Here is a 15,240-nt window from a genome sequence, read left to right as displayed (position 1 = left end):
CGTTTTAATACTTATCTGCCAGCTCTGGCGATCTCAGCTTCATTGAAGAGTGTCAGATTTCTGGTCCCCTTCTGCAGTATGTGGTTCAATCCGCCTGCCCCTACATTATTACCGGACACAGTAATGTAGGGGCTGGCATATCAAACCACAGCATGTGGGGGACCAGGTTTCCAACACCCAGCGATTGTGTCTGATGCAGTAGACTCTTCAGGTAGTGGTAACTCTTATTAAAAAAAAAAAAAACCTCAGAGACCATGTAGAATTAAAAAAAAATCTGCACTTTGTCTCTTTTTAGTGCACTCAAACGCAATATAAAGATTGAACAGTGGCTGCATTTTAGCAGATGGTTATTGTTCGGGTATACAACAAACTGTGAGTGTTGCAGCTGTCTGACTACAATAGCCATCAAGGAAGATTCCTCCGGTTTAGTGTAGATCAAGGCCATCGAGCCAGTTTCTCTCATTTGGCATTGCAGTTTCCTGTGACCAGGGAACCGCAATGATGTCCCTATATTTCCCTCAGGTTATCTTTACTTTTGAAGGCAATTTTTAGGTTGTAAAAATAAGCTAAAATGATTAGTAATTTTAACAGGTAGAGGTGGGTCAGCACATTTGGATAATGCGTGCACCTAATTGGCTCATAGTGGCTCGGAGTTCTCCTGTACAGAGAGGATAAGAGGCTGATAAGTCAAATTCAGTTATTTAAGTTGCCTTTAAAAATACTTTTTTAATAAAAAACATTTTAACCAATAACCGCATTATCTGGTGTTGCTGTTTTATGGTACAATGTCGCTCATGGTTTTATGTGAGGTATACTTCCATATTACTTTCATAGGTGTGTGGATAAACCCTGTGTTCTCCTCTTGATTTTACAGGTACTGGGTCTTCCGGTCCTGGGGCCGAGTCGGAACAGTTATAGGCAGTAACAAACTGGAGGAAATGTCTTCCAAAGAGGAAGCCATTGACCATTTCCTTAACCTGTATCAAGAGAAGACTGGCAATGCCTGGCACTCCACCAACTTCACCAAATATCCCAATAAGTTCTACCCACTGGAAATAGACTACGGCCAGGTAAGTGTTCAAAGTGGCATAACAGAAGTTATAAGCACTAAGTACTTGTTCAGTGCAACACACCAGCAAGTCTAACATCCTGGATAGATGTAGATTTTTGTACCAAGAGCCCCATTCATAAAACAGCAGCATTGCATTCATTGCGATTAATGAAATAAAGAGAGCTTGACCATGCGATCTTTCAAAATTGTCAGATAGGCATGAAGAGAACTCTTTGAGTCATCACATGTTCCACTACACAACCTGCATTTTTTGGATTGCACCTGATATGCAGTGCACCATGTGGAGTAAACACTATATGGTGTCCACAGGATTTCGGTGTCTGCTTTCTGCTATAAATGAAGCCCCGAGTATAAACCTCTGGAGCCTGCAAAGCAATGGGACTTCTGCCCTGACTCTTAGGCCTTACTCACACTGATAAGAGCCAGCCCGTACAGATCCGTGCGGTGTGCATGGCCGTATCGGGCCGCTCCTGGGAAGGACAGGTGCTGTGTGTGATTACAAGCAGCAGCCTCTCCTCTATGGGAGTACGCGGCCGTACGTACACCCAAACTGCACATCTGTGTGGGTGTCCTTGCTCAGACACGCGATCCATCCTGTCTGCATACGAGTGCGGACACCCGTCCCCTCGCGGATGTGCAGTTTGGGTGAGCGTACGGCTGCCTCCACCCATAGAGAAGAACAGGCTGCTGCGTGGAATCACACGCAACACCTGTCCTCGGCCGGATACAGCCGTGCATGACGCACAGATCTGTACGGGCCGGCTCTTAGTGTGAATGAGGCCTTACTTCCTGTCAGATAATTATTTGTATTGATGTCCCCAGATTTTTTTCTTTATACACAGAAATGTGTGCGTGCTTTAGCTAGGAATTCCGGATGTCCGGGTATTTTATATTTGGGCACAGGGTAGTAAGAAAGGTGGCACTACCTGGAAGCAGTCTTGGGTCTCAGTATCATACACTGCACATTTCATAAATTATAGAGCTTATAATGAATAGTACATTGCTGCGGACATTTTTTTGTAGATCTAGGCAAGTGCATTCTAGTTTTTGTTTTTTATCCAAAAGAATGTTTATTGTAAAAAAACAAAAAGGCATAGAACAACAAAACCTATACATACATAGACAAGCACATCAGTCAAGATACAGGGCATGACAAGGTCTCTTTAGAAACAGATAATCAGTTAGTTGACAGGGACAGGTGGAACAGAAGCCCTAGTCTCAGACTGTACGTCCGATTTAAGGGCACTCTATTTTATGGAAATCCATGTGATTTAAAACATAACTGTTTAAAAAAAAATACTAGAACCTAAAATGTCATGTTCCACCTCTGCTATGAGAGAATTGTGAAACTTTGAAATACCCATAGACATATCCGACCAAAAACAAATGTAAGGTAGCATGTTGTAGAAATACCTGGCGTGAGTTTGTGGGTAGTAACGTCCCACCTCTTAAAGGGGCTCGAAGCCGGGAGGAAAAAAGAGCAGATTCCCCCTTGCCACTGGTCTTCTGAACGCCACGTTTCTCCAGTCTCTGTTAATCCCACCTTCCGGGCCTGTTGGTGACGTCGTAACATACACATGCATTATGTCTCAACAATGCTTGCCGCGCCTTACTTTGTATTAGATCTTCAGCAGGGGGTGGTGGTAGGCATTCAGTTGGCCATATTCTGTCTAACAGACTCACTTATTCTCCAAGGTTACTTTATATATATCTATATAGATATCTATATCTATATAGATATCTATATCTATATAGATATCTATATTCCCTCGGCATTCCTTTCATGTGTCATCGGCGCACTCCCGAATACAGGATATCTCTCTTGGTTACGCATAGCAATGCTAAAAGCTGAGTAAGGAAAGTCACAAAGCTAGGAAGCAAATGAAACAAATTCAAAACAATTTAAAACATAGAAAAGGACATTTTCTTGATATGATCCATATTCCTTCACATATACAGGGGTTTAAAAATCCACTCATCCCGACCAGCAGCTTCCCGGCTGGCCATTGTAATTACACGGCTGGCCGGGAGCTTTACATTCAAGCGATCGAGCGTCTCAAGACGCCCGATCGCTTGTATTACCAGCAGCTGTCACTGCCGTTGCCAGTCCCGAGATCCGCTGTGCCCGATGCGGCTGGGACCGGCACGGCTATGTGACAGGAGATCAAAGGGAGTTCAGTATACAAACTCCCTTTGCTCTACTCTACAGTCCCTGAATGCAGGAAGTGATGTATATTACATCACTTCCTGCATTCAGTGTCACTTTCCAGCTACAGAAGCTGATGAAGCAGATCTGTGCTTCATCAGCTTCTCTGGGGGTGCCTAGGTGACATTAGGGGTCTTGGAGACCCCTGATGTCTCCATAAAGAGGACCTGTCATGTAAATTGGCTATCACATAGGGGGGCTAGTAATACAAAAATGAAAGAATCATAAAAAAAATAAAGAAGCATTTAAAAAAATGAAATTTTTTTAAAGTCCTCCGCCCCCCACATACACACGCAGATATGCGTTGGGTGAGCCTACCGGCAATAACAACAATTGCGCCTGTTGTCCCGCACATGTTGCATATAACTGCGAACGTGAGCAATCATTTTAGGGCCATTAATTACTGATGAGCGGTAAAAGCATTTTAAGCGTCGCCTATGGCCAATTTTTAGTGTGGTCGTTTTTTGCAATTTTAAGGCTTAACATGTTTGGTGTCTATTTACCCGACGTGACCCCGTCTTTTATGTTTTACCAAAAATATGGTTAAGAATAGATGTTTTATAACATAACGTAGGGAAACGTATTTTTTTTAAAAATTTACTGTACTTTTTTCATTATATAATAAAAAAAATAACCCCCCCCCTCCCCGTGGTGATTTTATATACCACCAAAAAAAAGCTCTATCTGTCCCCAAAAAATTTTAACATAAATTGCAGGGCTATAGTCCCGTCATGCTGACTGGTGACATTTTTGACTGACTGGTGGGACACCATCACATTTTTCAAGCCCTGTGTGTAGATGGAGAGATGTGTGAATCCCTAGTTTTAGAATTTAAGGTGATGATCCATTTTGCTTCTGTGCATAATCATTTTAAATCCAGATCTCCTTTCTTAGCATTTTGTATTGCTTTTCTTGTTTCTTGTGTCAGGAAGAGGATGTGGTGAAGAAGCTTTCAGCTGGAGCGGGAACAAAGTCCAAACTTGCAAAGCCAATACAAGAACTCATTAAAATGATATTTGATGTGGAGAGCATGAAAAAAGCCATGGTGGAGTTTGAGGTGGGTTCTCTTTATCTGATGTAGGTAAAATGAAGCCTTAGTTTACTTTGAAAGAAACAAAAAACGACTCCAGTTCAGCAAAATGCATTGCAAGGTTCTTGGCCATATATTTTGAAGATCATTACCTGTTTTCGTGTTTAAGATTATGACCCTAAATGTCACAGCAATGTATCCTATGCTTTTATATATGCCCGTTCTTACCTCCATACGCACTAGTATTTTATAATAGCTTCATGCCCATGGATTGTGCGATGCATTGGCTTATATTGGAATATATTTGATTATTCCTGTGACATTTGACATATTTTTCTAGTACATTTATCTGCAGCTGAAATGTTTCCCTTTGTTTCAAAAAGAACATGTCTGGTGATTGCTGTCTGTCCTCTTTTGGGTGGACTTTTTCTTACTACATGTTGCAGCATAAGTGAGTTGCTTAAACAGGAAATGAGTGGAGATCTCCTCATTGAGGGCACATTCAGTGGAGAATAGCCTATAGGGTAGCTTCCATCCAGTTTCTGTCTCAGTGACGGCTCTCATAAAGGAATACCTCAGCTGGGAACCAGACAGCAAGAGAACAGGTCGGCTCTGTTGATAGGGAAGTGAGCAGAAACATGCAGCCAATCCGCTCACTTCCTATCATCTCCCTGCAGAGAGTGATGCCCGTCATTCACGGCTCCCCGCAGGGATTCCCTCCCTCCCCCCTCTCCGATCCTCCAGCGCTGAGTGGAGGAACCGAACGGTGGAAGCGGCGAGCACAGCTGGCTCTGCCTCTAGATAGGCAGAGCCCGATGTCACGCATGTAGCTGGGTGGATCTCAACAATATTGTCGGGATCCGTCCCGCCTGTGGCGCTCTCAGTATATAATGGGCAATAGGTTAGTATATATCTTCCCGTGAACCTAAAGAGAACTAGGGGGGGAAAACACTTATCCCATAGTTGTTTTTTTAAGTTATACTTTTATGGTACATCTTTATTTCACACATTAAAGGCAAAAAGTATTTACCCTGAAATTAGCAATGGTAGTGTCCTTAGAAGAGACGTAAAGCCAAATCTTGTTTTTGGTATTACTTCTCTTTATGGTCATATGTGTATATTTACTAATGTACTCCTGTGACCCACGATTGGATATCTGCTGAAAGCGCATAGCTTTGATTCAGCCGGGGAGGATCCCGACAATAATATTGGGTAACACATGATTGACAGCTGGCTGTGCCTGTCTAGGTCCAGAGCCAGCTGTGCCCGCCCCTTCCCCTGTCTGTGCCTCAAATGAGTTCTTAAGGAAAGGGGAAGGGGAATCACTGCAGGGAGCGGTGACTGTCGGCCATTGCTCTCCGTGGGGAGGAGACTGTGAGCTGAGCGATCAGCAATTACCTGATCGCTCATCATTCAGTATATAGAGTCGGCGTGTGACAGCTGCAATGTCCCACACCGGCTCTAAGTATTGGGGAGAAAATCTAGCTGGTCAAAGACCTCCGCCAAATGAAAAAATTAGGAATGCACCGATACCGTTTTTTAAAATCTGTACTCGGCATCCGAGATAGCGTGGGCCCTGCATCCCTGCCAATCAAATTTCCGGGAGGTGGGAGAGGGAAAGGTTACTAAGCTAATGATATGACGTATTGTTCCTTATGATTTGTAGATTGATCTACAGAAGATGCCTCTAGGCAAACTTAGTAAGCGACAGATTCAGAGTGCATACTCTATCCTGAATGAGGTACAGCAGGTGAGTCAAAATAATGTTCTACGATTACCTGGCATGATGGGAATTTGAGAGATGCAGTTTTAAATCCTAACTATTTGTGGTGTGTTCTAGGCTGTATCTGATAGCTCTCCTGAAGCTCGCTTGCTGGATCTGTCCAATCGCTTCTACACGTTAATACCTCATGATTTTGGAATGAAGAAGCCCCGTCTCTTGGATAACGTAGAATACATCCAGGTCTGTGGACAGATTGTATAGCCTTATTGAGAACTGTATCAGTTATATCTTTAGCCTCAATTGGGAGATTATTTCTGGAATGCTTCATTGTTTTCATCAGGATGCAAACATTTGTGTTTTCCTGGGTTTCAGGCAAAGGTGCAGATGCTGGATAATCTGCTAGATATAGAGGTCGCTTACAGTCTTCTGAGGGGTGGTACAGAAGATTCAGAGAAGGATCCCATTGATGTCAAGTATGAGAAGATTAAGACTGTTATTAACGTAAGAAAAGAGCCCTCACAACAGCCCAGAACATTGACTATTTTTGAAAGCATTTTTTAACCTTTTCTTCCATTGAACAAGATTTTTATAAATCGCAAAATAAGCTTGACATGCAACATACATGTGTACTTGGCGATCGCCTCAGTTACTTTGTAGTGTCAGGCCCTGCTTATCAGTTTTGTTGTTTTTTTTTTAAACGTTCCTGAAAATTGGATGTAATTTGTTCTCTCTCTCTCTCGTTCTCTCTCCTCTCTCTCCTCTCTCTCTCTCCTCTCTCTCTCCTCTCTCTCTCTCTCTCGTTCTCTCTCCTCTCTCTCTCTCGTTCTCTCTCTCGTTCTAGGTTGTAGATAAGGACTCTGAAGAAGCCAAGATAATCCATCAATATGTTAAGAACACACATGCGGATACACACAATGCCTATGATCTTGAGATCCTTGATGTAAGTGGCTTTAATGTAACGTTGCATTTGGTCAAAACGTTTATTTGTATGTGGTAAGTATTTTGTGTCTTATGAGAGCTTACAATTTATAGGGGATGGGAAAGTGATGCAAAAGACAATAATTGTGACAGAAGAGCAGATGGAGAAAGCAAAAGTACAGTTTGACGTAGAGATGGGATTGCCTTTCCTGAAGAGATTAGTTTTTAAAGTTCATCTTAAAGTGACACTAAACTCGGCAGTTAAATCTTAAAAATACGTTTTTAAGTACCTTAACTATCAACAAAATTGGATCCAATTTCTTTATCACTCGGCTGTAGGTCCTCAAATCATCTCTGAATTGGTGCTGACACTGTCCTTCCTTCTGGAGTGTGGCTACTTTTGTTCCCCATGGTCAATGTGTGTGTTGTAAAGTAGTCACCGCTCCAAGTTCACTACCGTGAAGGACTACAATCTCAGGTTTAGTTTACTAGTTTGCATTGTTGTCCATCACAGGAGCGAGCTTGGAGCGGTGGCTACTTTACAACACACACAGGGACCATGGGGAGCAAAAGTAGTCACCCTCCAGAAGGAAGGACAGGGTCAGATGATTTGAGGATCTACAGCCGAGTGATAACAAATAAGATACATTTCTGTTAATAGTTAAGGTACCTGAATTAACCAGACTGAGTAGGAGATGGGAGTGTGGAGTTTGAGAGAATGGGAGAGGCTCTGGAGAAGTCCTGGGGGTAAGCAGAGTGGATAGTTTGGGTGATATTTTGAGAGGAGGTTGGTAATGTAGCCCAGGACAGAGATGTGGATAGATTTGTATTATATGCAAGTATTTCTTTAAATTTGTTGGGCAAGTGGGAGCCAGTGGAGTGTTTGGTAGAGAAGGGAAGTTGCCAGCGAGCAGTTGGTAAGGTGAATAATCTGCAGTGTGACATTTGGCAGATTGACAGGGATGCTTGACCACCATATTCTGTCTGGCAATGACAAGTGATCAAGACACAAAATCTAAACCCTCTTTAAACTTTTAACAGATCTTCAAGATTGAGAGAGAAGGGGAGAAACAGAGGTATAAGCCATTCAAACAGCTAAACAACCGTCAGCTGCTCTGGCACGGATCCCGAACCACAAACTTTGCTGGAATCTTGTCTCAAGGTCTGCGGATTGCCCCTCCTGAAGCACCTGTTGTAAGTATTCATAACTTCACTATACATTGTAAGGGATGGGAACAAGATATTGCAGTCTTGCCACAAAATGCTGCAAATCTGCCCAGTAATGTCAGAACTGACTAGAGGTAAAGAAAACCAACTGAGCTCTTCTAGCTGCCTTACTCTCACCCGGTTTCTCTGATTTCAATAATTGAAAACATGTATGCATATAAGTATCTGCATGTTTGTTTCTGGTCAGTGATTCAAAAAGCCAAGAGGTTGGCATAACGGCCAGTAAGTTGGCATTTTAAGGAGTAGTGATAAATGGTTGCTCATTTATTAAAGCTGGACACTAGACACTTAGAAAGAGTTAGAAAAAAAAACATTTTCAGTTTCGGCCTGACATAATTTTTTTTTCGTTTCAGTGCACTTTTTTTTTTTACTGTTGAAATTCTCTGCTGTCATAAGTTGGGTATTGCGGCTAATGTTTTCATATGTTGTTCTGTTGTAGACCGGATACATGTTCGGTAAAGGCGTCTATTTTGCCGACATGGTGTCTAAAAGTGCAAACTACTGTCACACAACGCCGAGTAACCCCACAGGTTTGCTCCTACTGGGAGAAGTCGCTCTCGGAAACATGTAAGTAGTACTGCTGTCAGAGGTATTGGAGATCTAGGGATATACAGTATATGTAAATGAGTTGATAAAACTTTCTCCCTCAGCCTTTAAATCGTTTGCCGCTTATGGGAGTGTCAAGTGGCTGTGTACCCCCCACAGAGCACTGGGTCCATCTTCCAACCTCTACATCACTACAAGATGTAGCAGTCATGTAAGGGTTGCAGGATGGAACATATTGAGTGAAGGGGGGGATCCGACTCACCCAGAAGTGTTGAATGCTGATAGGCTGCAGCACCGGTACAGAGAGGGAGGCAGGACACACAATCTGCCAGATAAGCGAGTATGCTACCTCTTCTATTGCAGGGTACTGTTTTTTTCCTATCTTTAGAGACCTGGCAGGGTCGTTTTTATAGCTTCCTTTTAACCCCTTCATGACTGAGCTTGTTTTTAGTTTCTGTTCGTAAATGACTGACACACTTTTTGCTGTGTGATTCTTCCACGTCAGTAATATACTTTCTTACAAAGTGCACCCACACATATTATATGTTGTTTTTTAGAGGACAGATCGGGCTACATATTTATATCACATGTGTGTCTAACGCCTCACTTAGGACAAATAAAATATAAAAAAAGAGGAAAAAACGTTTCCCAGTTTTGATTTGTAGTATTTTTTTTACAAAACCAGCACAGATAAAAAAAAAAATGCAATAAATACATTCATTTATTTGTCCTTTATTTTTTTACACTTTTTTTTTTCTTTACACTTTTCACATTTTTTTTTTTTTACACTTTTCACTATTTCTTTAAAACTTTTATTTAATTATATCAAGCAGTCATTGTGAATTAATCTCACTATTACTGCTTGATAAATTAATACATTTTTGGTTATTATTAGGCTGCTTCAAACTTCAGAACAGCCAATAATAAGTTAGTGACACTGATCCTGCAGCAGTTCAGGATTGGGGGGGGAAAGCCAGTATACGATCGAGAGAGATATCTCTAGATCTATACGAGCTGTCAGAATGCCGGCATGCCCGCTCTGCTCTGACGCTCAGACACTCGATATTAAGGTATCAGGTTGTCTGAAAAGTTAACCGTTTCATTAATGGATGCCTCTATACTGAGGCATCCATTAATGAATGGTAACCGGTGATTCTCAGCTGTTAACAGCCCTCTAATGCAGCAAATAACTCGTCACGTACAGTGTACGTGACGAGTCATTTGGTCCCTTTGTGGCGGGATGTACAGTTGTACGTCTCCCGTCACGAAGGGGTTAATCACTTGGCCAGGTGCACCGTACAGTGAATAGGAACTGTACAGAACTGTATTTTAATGATGTACTTACAAACATCGGCATCTTTACCTGTAATTCTGCACCCCTTACTAATGCTTCTAAAGAATCACATTTCAGACATCCGCAATATATATATCGGAGAAGCATCCAGTGAATATTAAAGGAGAACTATGGGGTTAGGGCCTTTCCCCATAGTTCTCCTAAGGGTAACGGGAGGACACAAACTAGCATCCTCCCGTCACCCAAAGCTCAGTATACCGCGAGCTACAGCTTTCGGTATACTGAGACACCGCAGCCGGAACGGATCCCGACAATTATGTCTGGATCCACCGGATTTGCCTATCTAGAGGCAGAGCCAGCTGTACCCGCCCCCCTCCCCCAGTCCGTTCTGTCAGTCAGCGCTGGAGGATCAGAGGGGGGAATCCAGTCCCTCCCCTTTCACGGCTCTCTGCCGACACAGGATCGAGAAGTGAGCGAGCGCCGGTATGTGTTCGCTCACTTCCTGATCTACTGAGCCGACCTGTGACAGTTTCTTTGTCACAGGTCGGCTCAGATTATGAGGCTGAGTGAAAATCACTCGCCTCATAATTCTGCTTTTAAATGGTATACATTCTGCAGTATATATAGACACTAAACCATAGTGAAACTTTGTTTAGCAGGCTTTTAGGGGATTCCAGCTTGTATTGGAAATCAGCTTGAGATGCTTCTGGAACCAAGAGTATCTCCATGGGTAATTCTGACCTTCTCACCAGCATTTATCCTCCTAAGTGGCTTTTGCTTTCCCTTTTATCTGTATGGGTTGAGAAGCGGTCTTGATGGGGAAAAAAGGCCCATGTACACAGGTTCTAAATAGAGCGTTAATCGGATCCACTTCATATTTTTTCCTCTTATGCTGGGAATAAGTCGGTTATGTACAAACCTATTACACAGCAGTTTTGCATGTGTATATATTTGGCACAATTTGTTCCTATTTAATGGAAAAAACAGCGCCCTTTCCTCATGAAATACGTAAGGTTTATTGTTCAAAGAAACAAGTTAAGACTACTCACAATTGGAGCATATATTCGTTTCTTTTAACAATAAACCTTACGTATTTCACGAGGAGAGGGCGTTGGCTTTTTTTTTTTTTTTTGCATGTTCGTGTGGACATCCCTGTCGGCTGAGATTGGCTGCCTTCTTTGTCCAAAAGGAGGAATATAGAAAGTAATTTTTGGAGTGGACACATCACTAGCGTGCAGACTAAATTGTGTGCCTTTGTCTTCCTATTTTAATGTTTTAATTCTCGCACTGTATATTCACCTATGCATCTTTTTTTTTCCCCCAGGTGTGAGTTGAAAGCTGCTTCTCACATAACAAAATTACCTAAGGGTAAACATAGTGTGAAAGGTACGTGGTATGTTTAAAATTGTAGAGTTAGTCTTTGGGGAATATTTATAAAACCGTGACATTCACTGCAGGTGAATCAACCACTGTAATACAAAACACACTTACTAGGATGATGCACCTGCAATGCATTTTTGGTGAATGTCACATCCACTTTATAAATATAACCCTTTTTTATTTGTTTTGTCCATTATTATTATTTTTTGCTACATGTTTTTTTTCCCCCAATGCATGTTGTTTTAAAATAGAGTATGCATTCATTCTAGTCACATTAAAGAGACCCTGTCGGGTATCTTAAAACAAATCAAACCAGCACCCCCCTGCATTAGAAGAGGTATTGTTACCACCTCTCCGATGGCCTGTGTCTCCTACCCTCCCATCTGTTCCCACAAATTAGTCTCTTCTGGAAGTGTTGGATTCCTGTGTTCCCTGCCACATGCTGCGGTGCCTTCCTCAAACCCCTGCATCACTGCTGAATCCTGTAGTGATGTAGAGGTCAAAAGAAGGAATCGCAGTATGAGGCAATGGACACAGAGATCTGATACTCCCTGGAGTTTTATAATATTGAAGAGACTGATGAAGGTTTCGGTGCTTGAACCGGAGGGAAGGTATGAAAAACGGTCTGCCGTTATAAAACACCTCTTCTATAGCAGGGGAGTGCCGATTTTAAGCCCTCGTTCACACCTGAACGTTTTGTAGCGTGTTCTACGCTCGACGAACGCTCTACAAAACGCTCAAAAATATAAATCCCATTGTATTCAATGGTCTCGTTCCCACCTTGGCGTATTTCCGCCCGTCCCTAACGCGCTACAAAACGGCCCACGCCTGAAAAGGTACATGTACTACTTTGGGCCATTTTGTTGCGCGTTTCCATTGGGATACAGCCAAGTAGCCTTCGGAAACGCGCGTTTGTCGCGCAACTTTTTTTTACCGCGAATCGTGGTAAAAAAAACGTGCGACAGACGCGCATATGCAATACGCCTAGGTGTGAACGAGACCTTACTTATGACTTGAGAGGGCCTCTTTTAAGAATTTAATCCTCTTTGGTTTTCTTGAGGGAGGATTTGCTTATAAAACTTTTGTCAAAACAATTATTTTAACATGCCAAATTATGGCAAAAAAAAGTATAGAGCCTGCGACACACTGCACGCGAAGCAGCGGTGGTGCGCCGACCTTCGCGTACAGTGTGTCAAGTCATTTTCACTCCAGCACATCAGCTTGCGGAAGCTCGTATAGCTGAGTTGCCAAGATGAAAATTGTCATCTTCAACCGATTGGCTCGCACGTATAAACACCTGTGTTAGGATGCGTAGACTATTCGGTTGTTACGCGCAAGCCGATTTGGATGAAGATGCAGTCTTTCATTTGGCTGTGCTCAGCTCACACACTGCATGCGAACATCTGTGCCTCGCAGCTTTGCTCCATGCGGCTTTGCATGCAGTGTGCCACGGGCTTTAAGCCGTTAGCTTGTGCACAGAGATGTGTAGAGTCAGACCTGTGGAATGAATTCCTGCTACGGATTGTAAATTGTACAGGAAAACAGTCTTTGGCTAAGGTATTGTTTTCTCTTCTGTTATGTAGGTTTGGGCAGAACTGCACCTGATCCTGCTGCTACTGTACAACTTGATGGAGTGGACGTTCCTCTGGGGAAAGGCGTTAATACCAACATTAGTGACACCGGTCTACTGTATAATGAGTATCCTTTCTCGCTGCTGGTACTGCTCATTGCACAAACTGCATTGGACTTGTCTGCTTTCCTTACAAGAAGAAATCTTTGTTCTCAATTGAGTCTTTGTTACATATATCCCTGTGCTGGGCGCTTCATAAATACTATCGGGGACATTTTATTTTATTTTTTTGCTACCTGGCAAAGCTAAAGAGGTTTATTTTCAGCAAACATTTGTGGGGTGTGAATTGCCCCACAAATGATTGCATTTTTTTAAAGTGATGTGCTTACATTTAATTGTTTTTATAGTAAGCGAAATTGTAAATCAATTACAATGCAGAAGATGGCCCTGATAACTTTCTTTGCTGAACATTCTGTCCTGTTTTATAAATGGGTGCCACTTTCCAAAATTTAAGTTATTGCTAATCTTAAAGAAGAACTTAACACTTACCCCGGGCTAACCCCGCACTTCAAGAATTAAGAGAACTATGGGGTAAGTGGTTTACCCATAGTTCTCTTAAGGGTCACGGGAGGACATATACTAGCGTCCTCCCGTGACCCAAAGCTCAGTATATCGCGAGTAACAGCTCGCAGTATACTGAGACCGCCGCAGCCGGGACGGATCCCAACATTACTGTCGAGATCCACCCAGCTGCGTGAGTGACACAGGGCTCTGCCTATCTAGAGGCAGATCCAGCTGTACCTGCCCCCTCCCCCATCTGTTCCTCAAGTCAGCGCTGGAGGATCGGAGAGGGGGGAATCCCTGCAGGGATCTGTGACCGACAGTCGCCGCTCTCTGCAGGGAGATACAGCTGGGTGGATCTCAACAGTAATGCCGGGAACCGTCCCGGCTGCGGCAGTCTCAGTATACTGCGAGCTGTAGCTCCCGGTATACTGAGCTTTGGGTGACGGGAGGACGCTAGTTTGTGTCCTCCCGTGACTCTTAGGAGAACTATGGGGAAAAACACTGACCCCATAGTTCTTCTTTAACATGCCAACCTGCACTGGAAATGCGTGTTTTATCAATCGGGGGGGGGCGGAGAGAAACTAGGCTTTAGATGGACTTCAACGTATGCTTATGAGATATCAGTGATGGGTAGGGATGCACCGATACCCGTTTTTTTTGGTATTAAGTTCCGGTATTTTGCTGTCGGTACTTGCTGATACAGATACCGGTGCTTCAGCTGGCATAGAGTCGGCTTCCCGTGCAATCGGGAAGCTGGGTGGCATGTAATGACCCATCTTCCCAGCCAATCAGTAAGTAGCCAGCTATTTGGCCGTCTCGATGAGGATTGACCAGGAAGCCGGCTTCCCAGCCAATCAGCATGGAGCCGGCTTCCTGAGCAATCAGGGAGGCGGGTTATTACGCGCCACCTGGCTTCCTGATTGCCAGGGAAGCCGGCTCCATGTTCCCCTACGGCACTGCTGATCAGAGGAAATTTTCCTCTGACCGGACGTTTCGGTATTAGGGAAGGTATCAGAGCATTTGGGTGAGTACGAGTAACCGCCCAAATACTAGTGACTCCATTTTGTGATATAGGTTATAGAGTTATTGTCTTGCTGCCAGAATGTGTTTGTACCTTAACCTGTCTCTTCAGATATATTGTGTATGACATTGCCCAGGTGAACCTGAAGTACCTCTTGAAGCTCAAGTTCAACTACAAAGGCGGACTCATGTGGTGATTGCACTGCCTGTGTACAACGGTTAATACTCTAGATCCTCAATAGGCAATCAGTAGACCTTCAGCGTCGGTGGAACTACAAATCCCATCATTCTCTGCTATTCAAAGAGTATACAAGGTCAGCTGCTGAGCTGTCAAGACCTGCTGGAACATGTATATCCAGCAGCTGAAGATGTACTAGCTGGCCCGTCACCTCTGTAGATATGCAAACCATACAACTGACACCTTCCACATTTGACACACAGCATAAGGACTCTGCTTCATCCCTTCACTCACCACAGGAGAGCAGTAAATATGCACTATGATGCATGGCTAACCTCGCCTTTCTTCCCTTATAGTCAGCAAACAGCTGTACAGAAATGCAAATTGTTGTTGTATGCTACTGACATAGAAAATCTATAGTAGGCAATCCAGCCCATTTCAAGCCACTGCAACCAGTATATTAAAGATCAATATTTGCAGGATCCAGAATCTTTCATGTGCTCTAGTCACAA

General features: G+C 43.2%; 1 protein-coding gene across 1 annotated transcript in view; it reads left to right on the top strand.

Moving 5' to 3' along the window:
- The window catches only part of PARP1 (poly(ADP-ribose) polymerase 1), a 47,113-nt gene extending 32,149 nt beyond the window's left edge, over nt 1–14,964 (top strand). The window contains exons 14-24 of the mRNA XM_018568050.1: nt 875–1,070; nt 4,207–4,335; nt 5,975–6,058; nt 6,149–6,271; nt 6,404–6,532; nt 6,873–6,971; nt 7,991–8,143; nt 8,616–8,743; nt 11,341–11,402; nt 12,980–13,094; nt 14,663–14,964. Of these exons, the coding sequence (XP_018423552.1) occupies nt 875–1,070; nt 4,207–4,335; nt 5,975–6,058; nt 6,149–6,271; nt 6,404–6,532; nt 6,873–6,971; nt 7,991–8,143; nt 8,616–8,743; nt 11,341–11,402; nt 12,980–13,094; nt 14,663–14,747 (1,303 nt within the window). The 3' untranslated portion in view covers nt 14,748–14,964. The remainder of the gene's footprint in view (nt 1–874; nt 1,071–4,206; nt 4,336–5,974; nt 6,059–6,148; nt 6,272–6,403; nt 6,533–6,872; nt 6,972–7,990; nt 8,144–8,615; nt 8,744–11,340; nt 11,403–12,979; nt 13,095–14,662) is intronic.
- The last annotated feature ends 276 nt before the right edge of the window (nt 14,965–15,240 follow it).

The sequence above is a fragment of the Nanorana parkeri genome, unplaced genomic scaffold (genome assembly GCF_000935625.1).
Source record: "Nanorana parkeri isolate BGI_ZX_2015 unplaced genomic scaffold, ASM93562v1 scaffold31, whole genome shotgun sequence".
Classification (NCBI taxonomy): Eukaryota; Metazoa; Chordata; class Amphibia; order Anura; family Dicroglossidae; genus Nanorana; species Nanorana parkeri.
The sequence above is the reverse complement of the archived record's forward strand: the minus strand, read 5'-3'. Positions and strand labels throughout refer to the sequence as shown.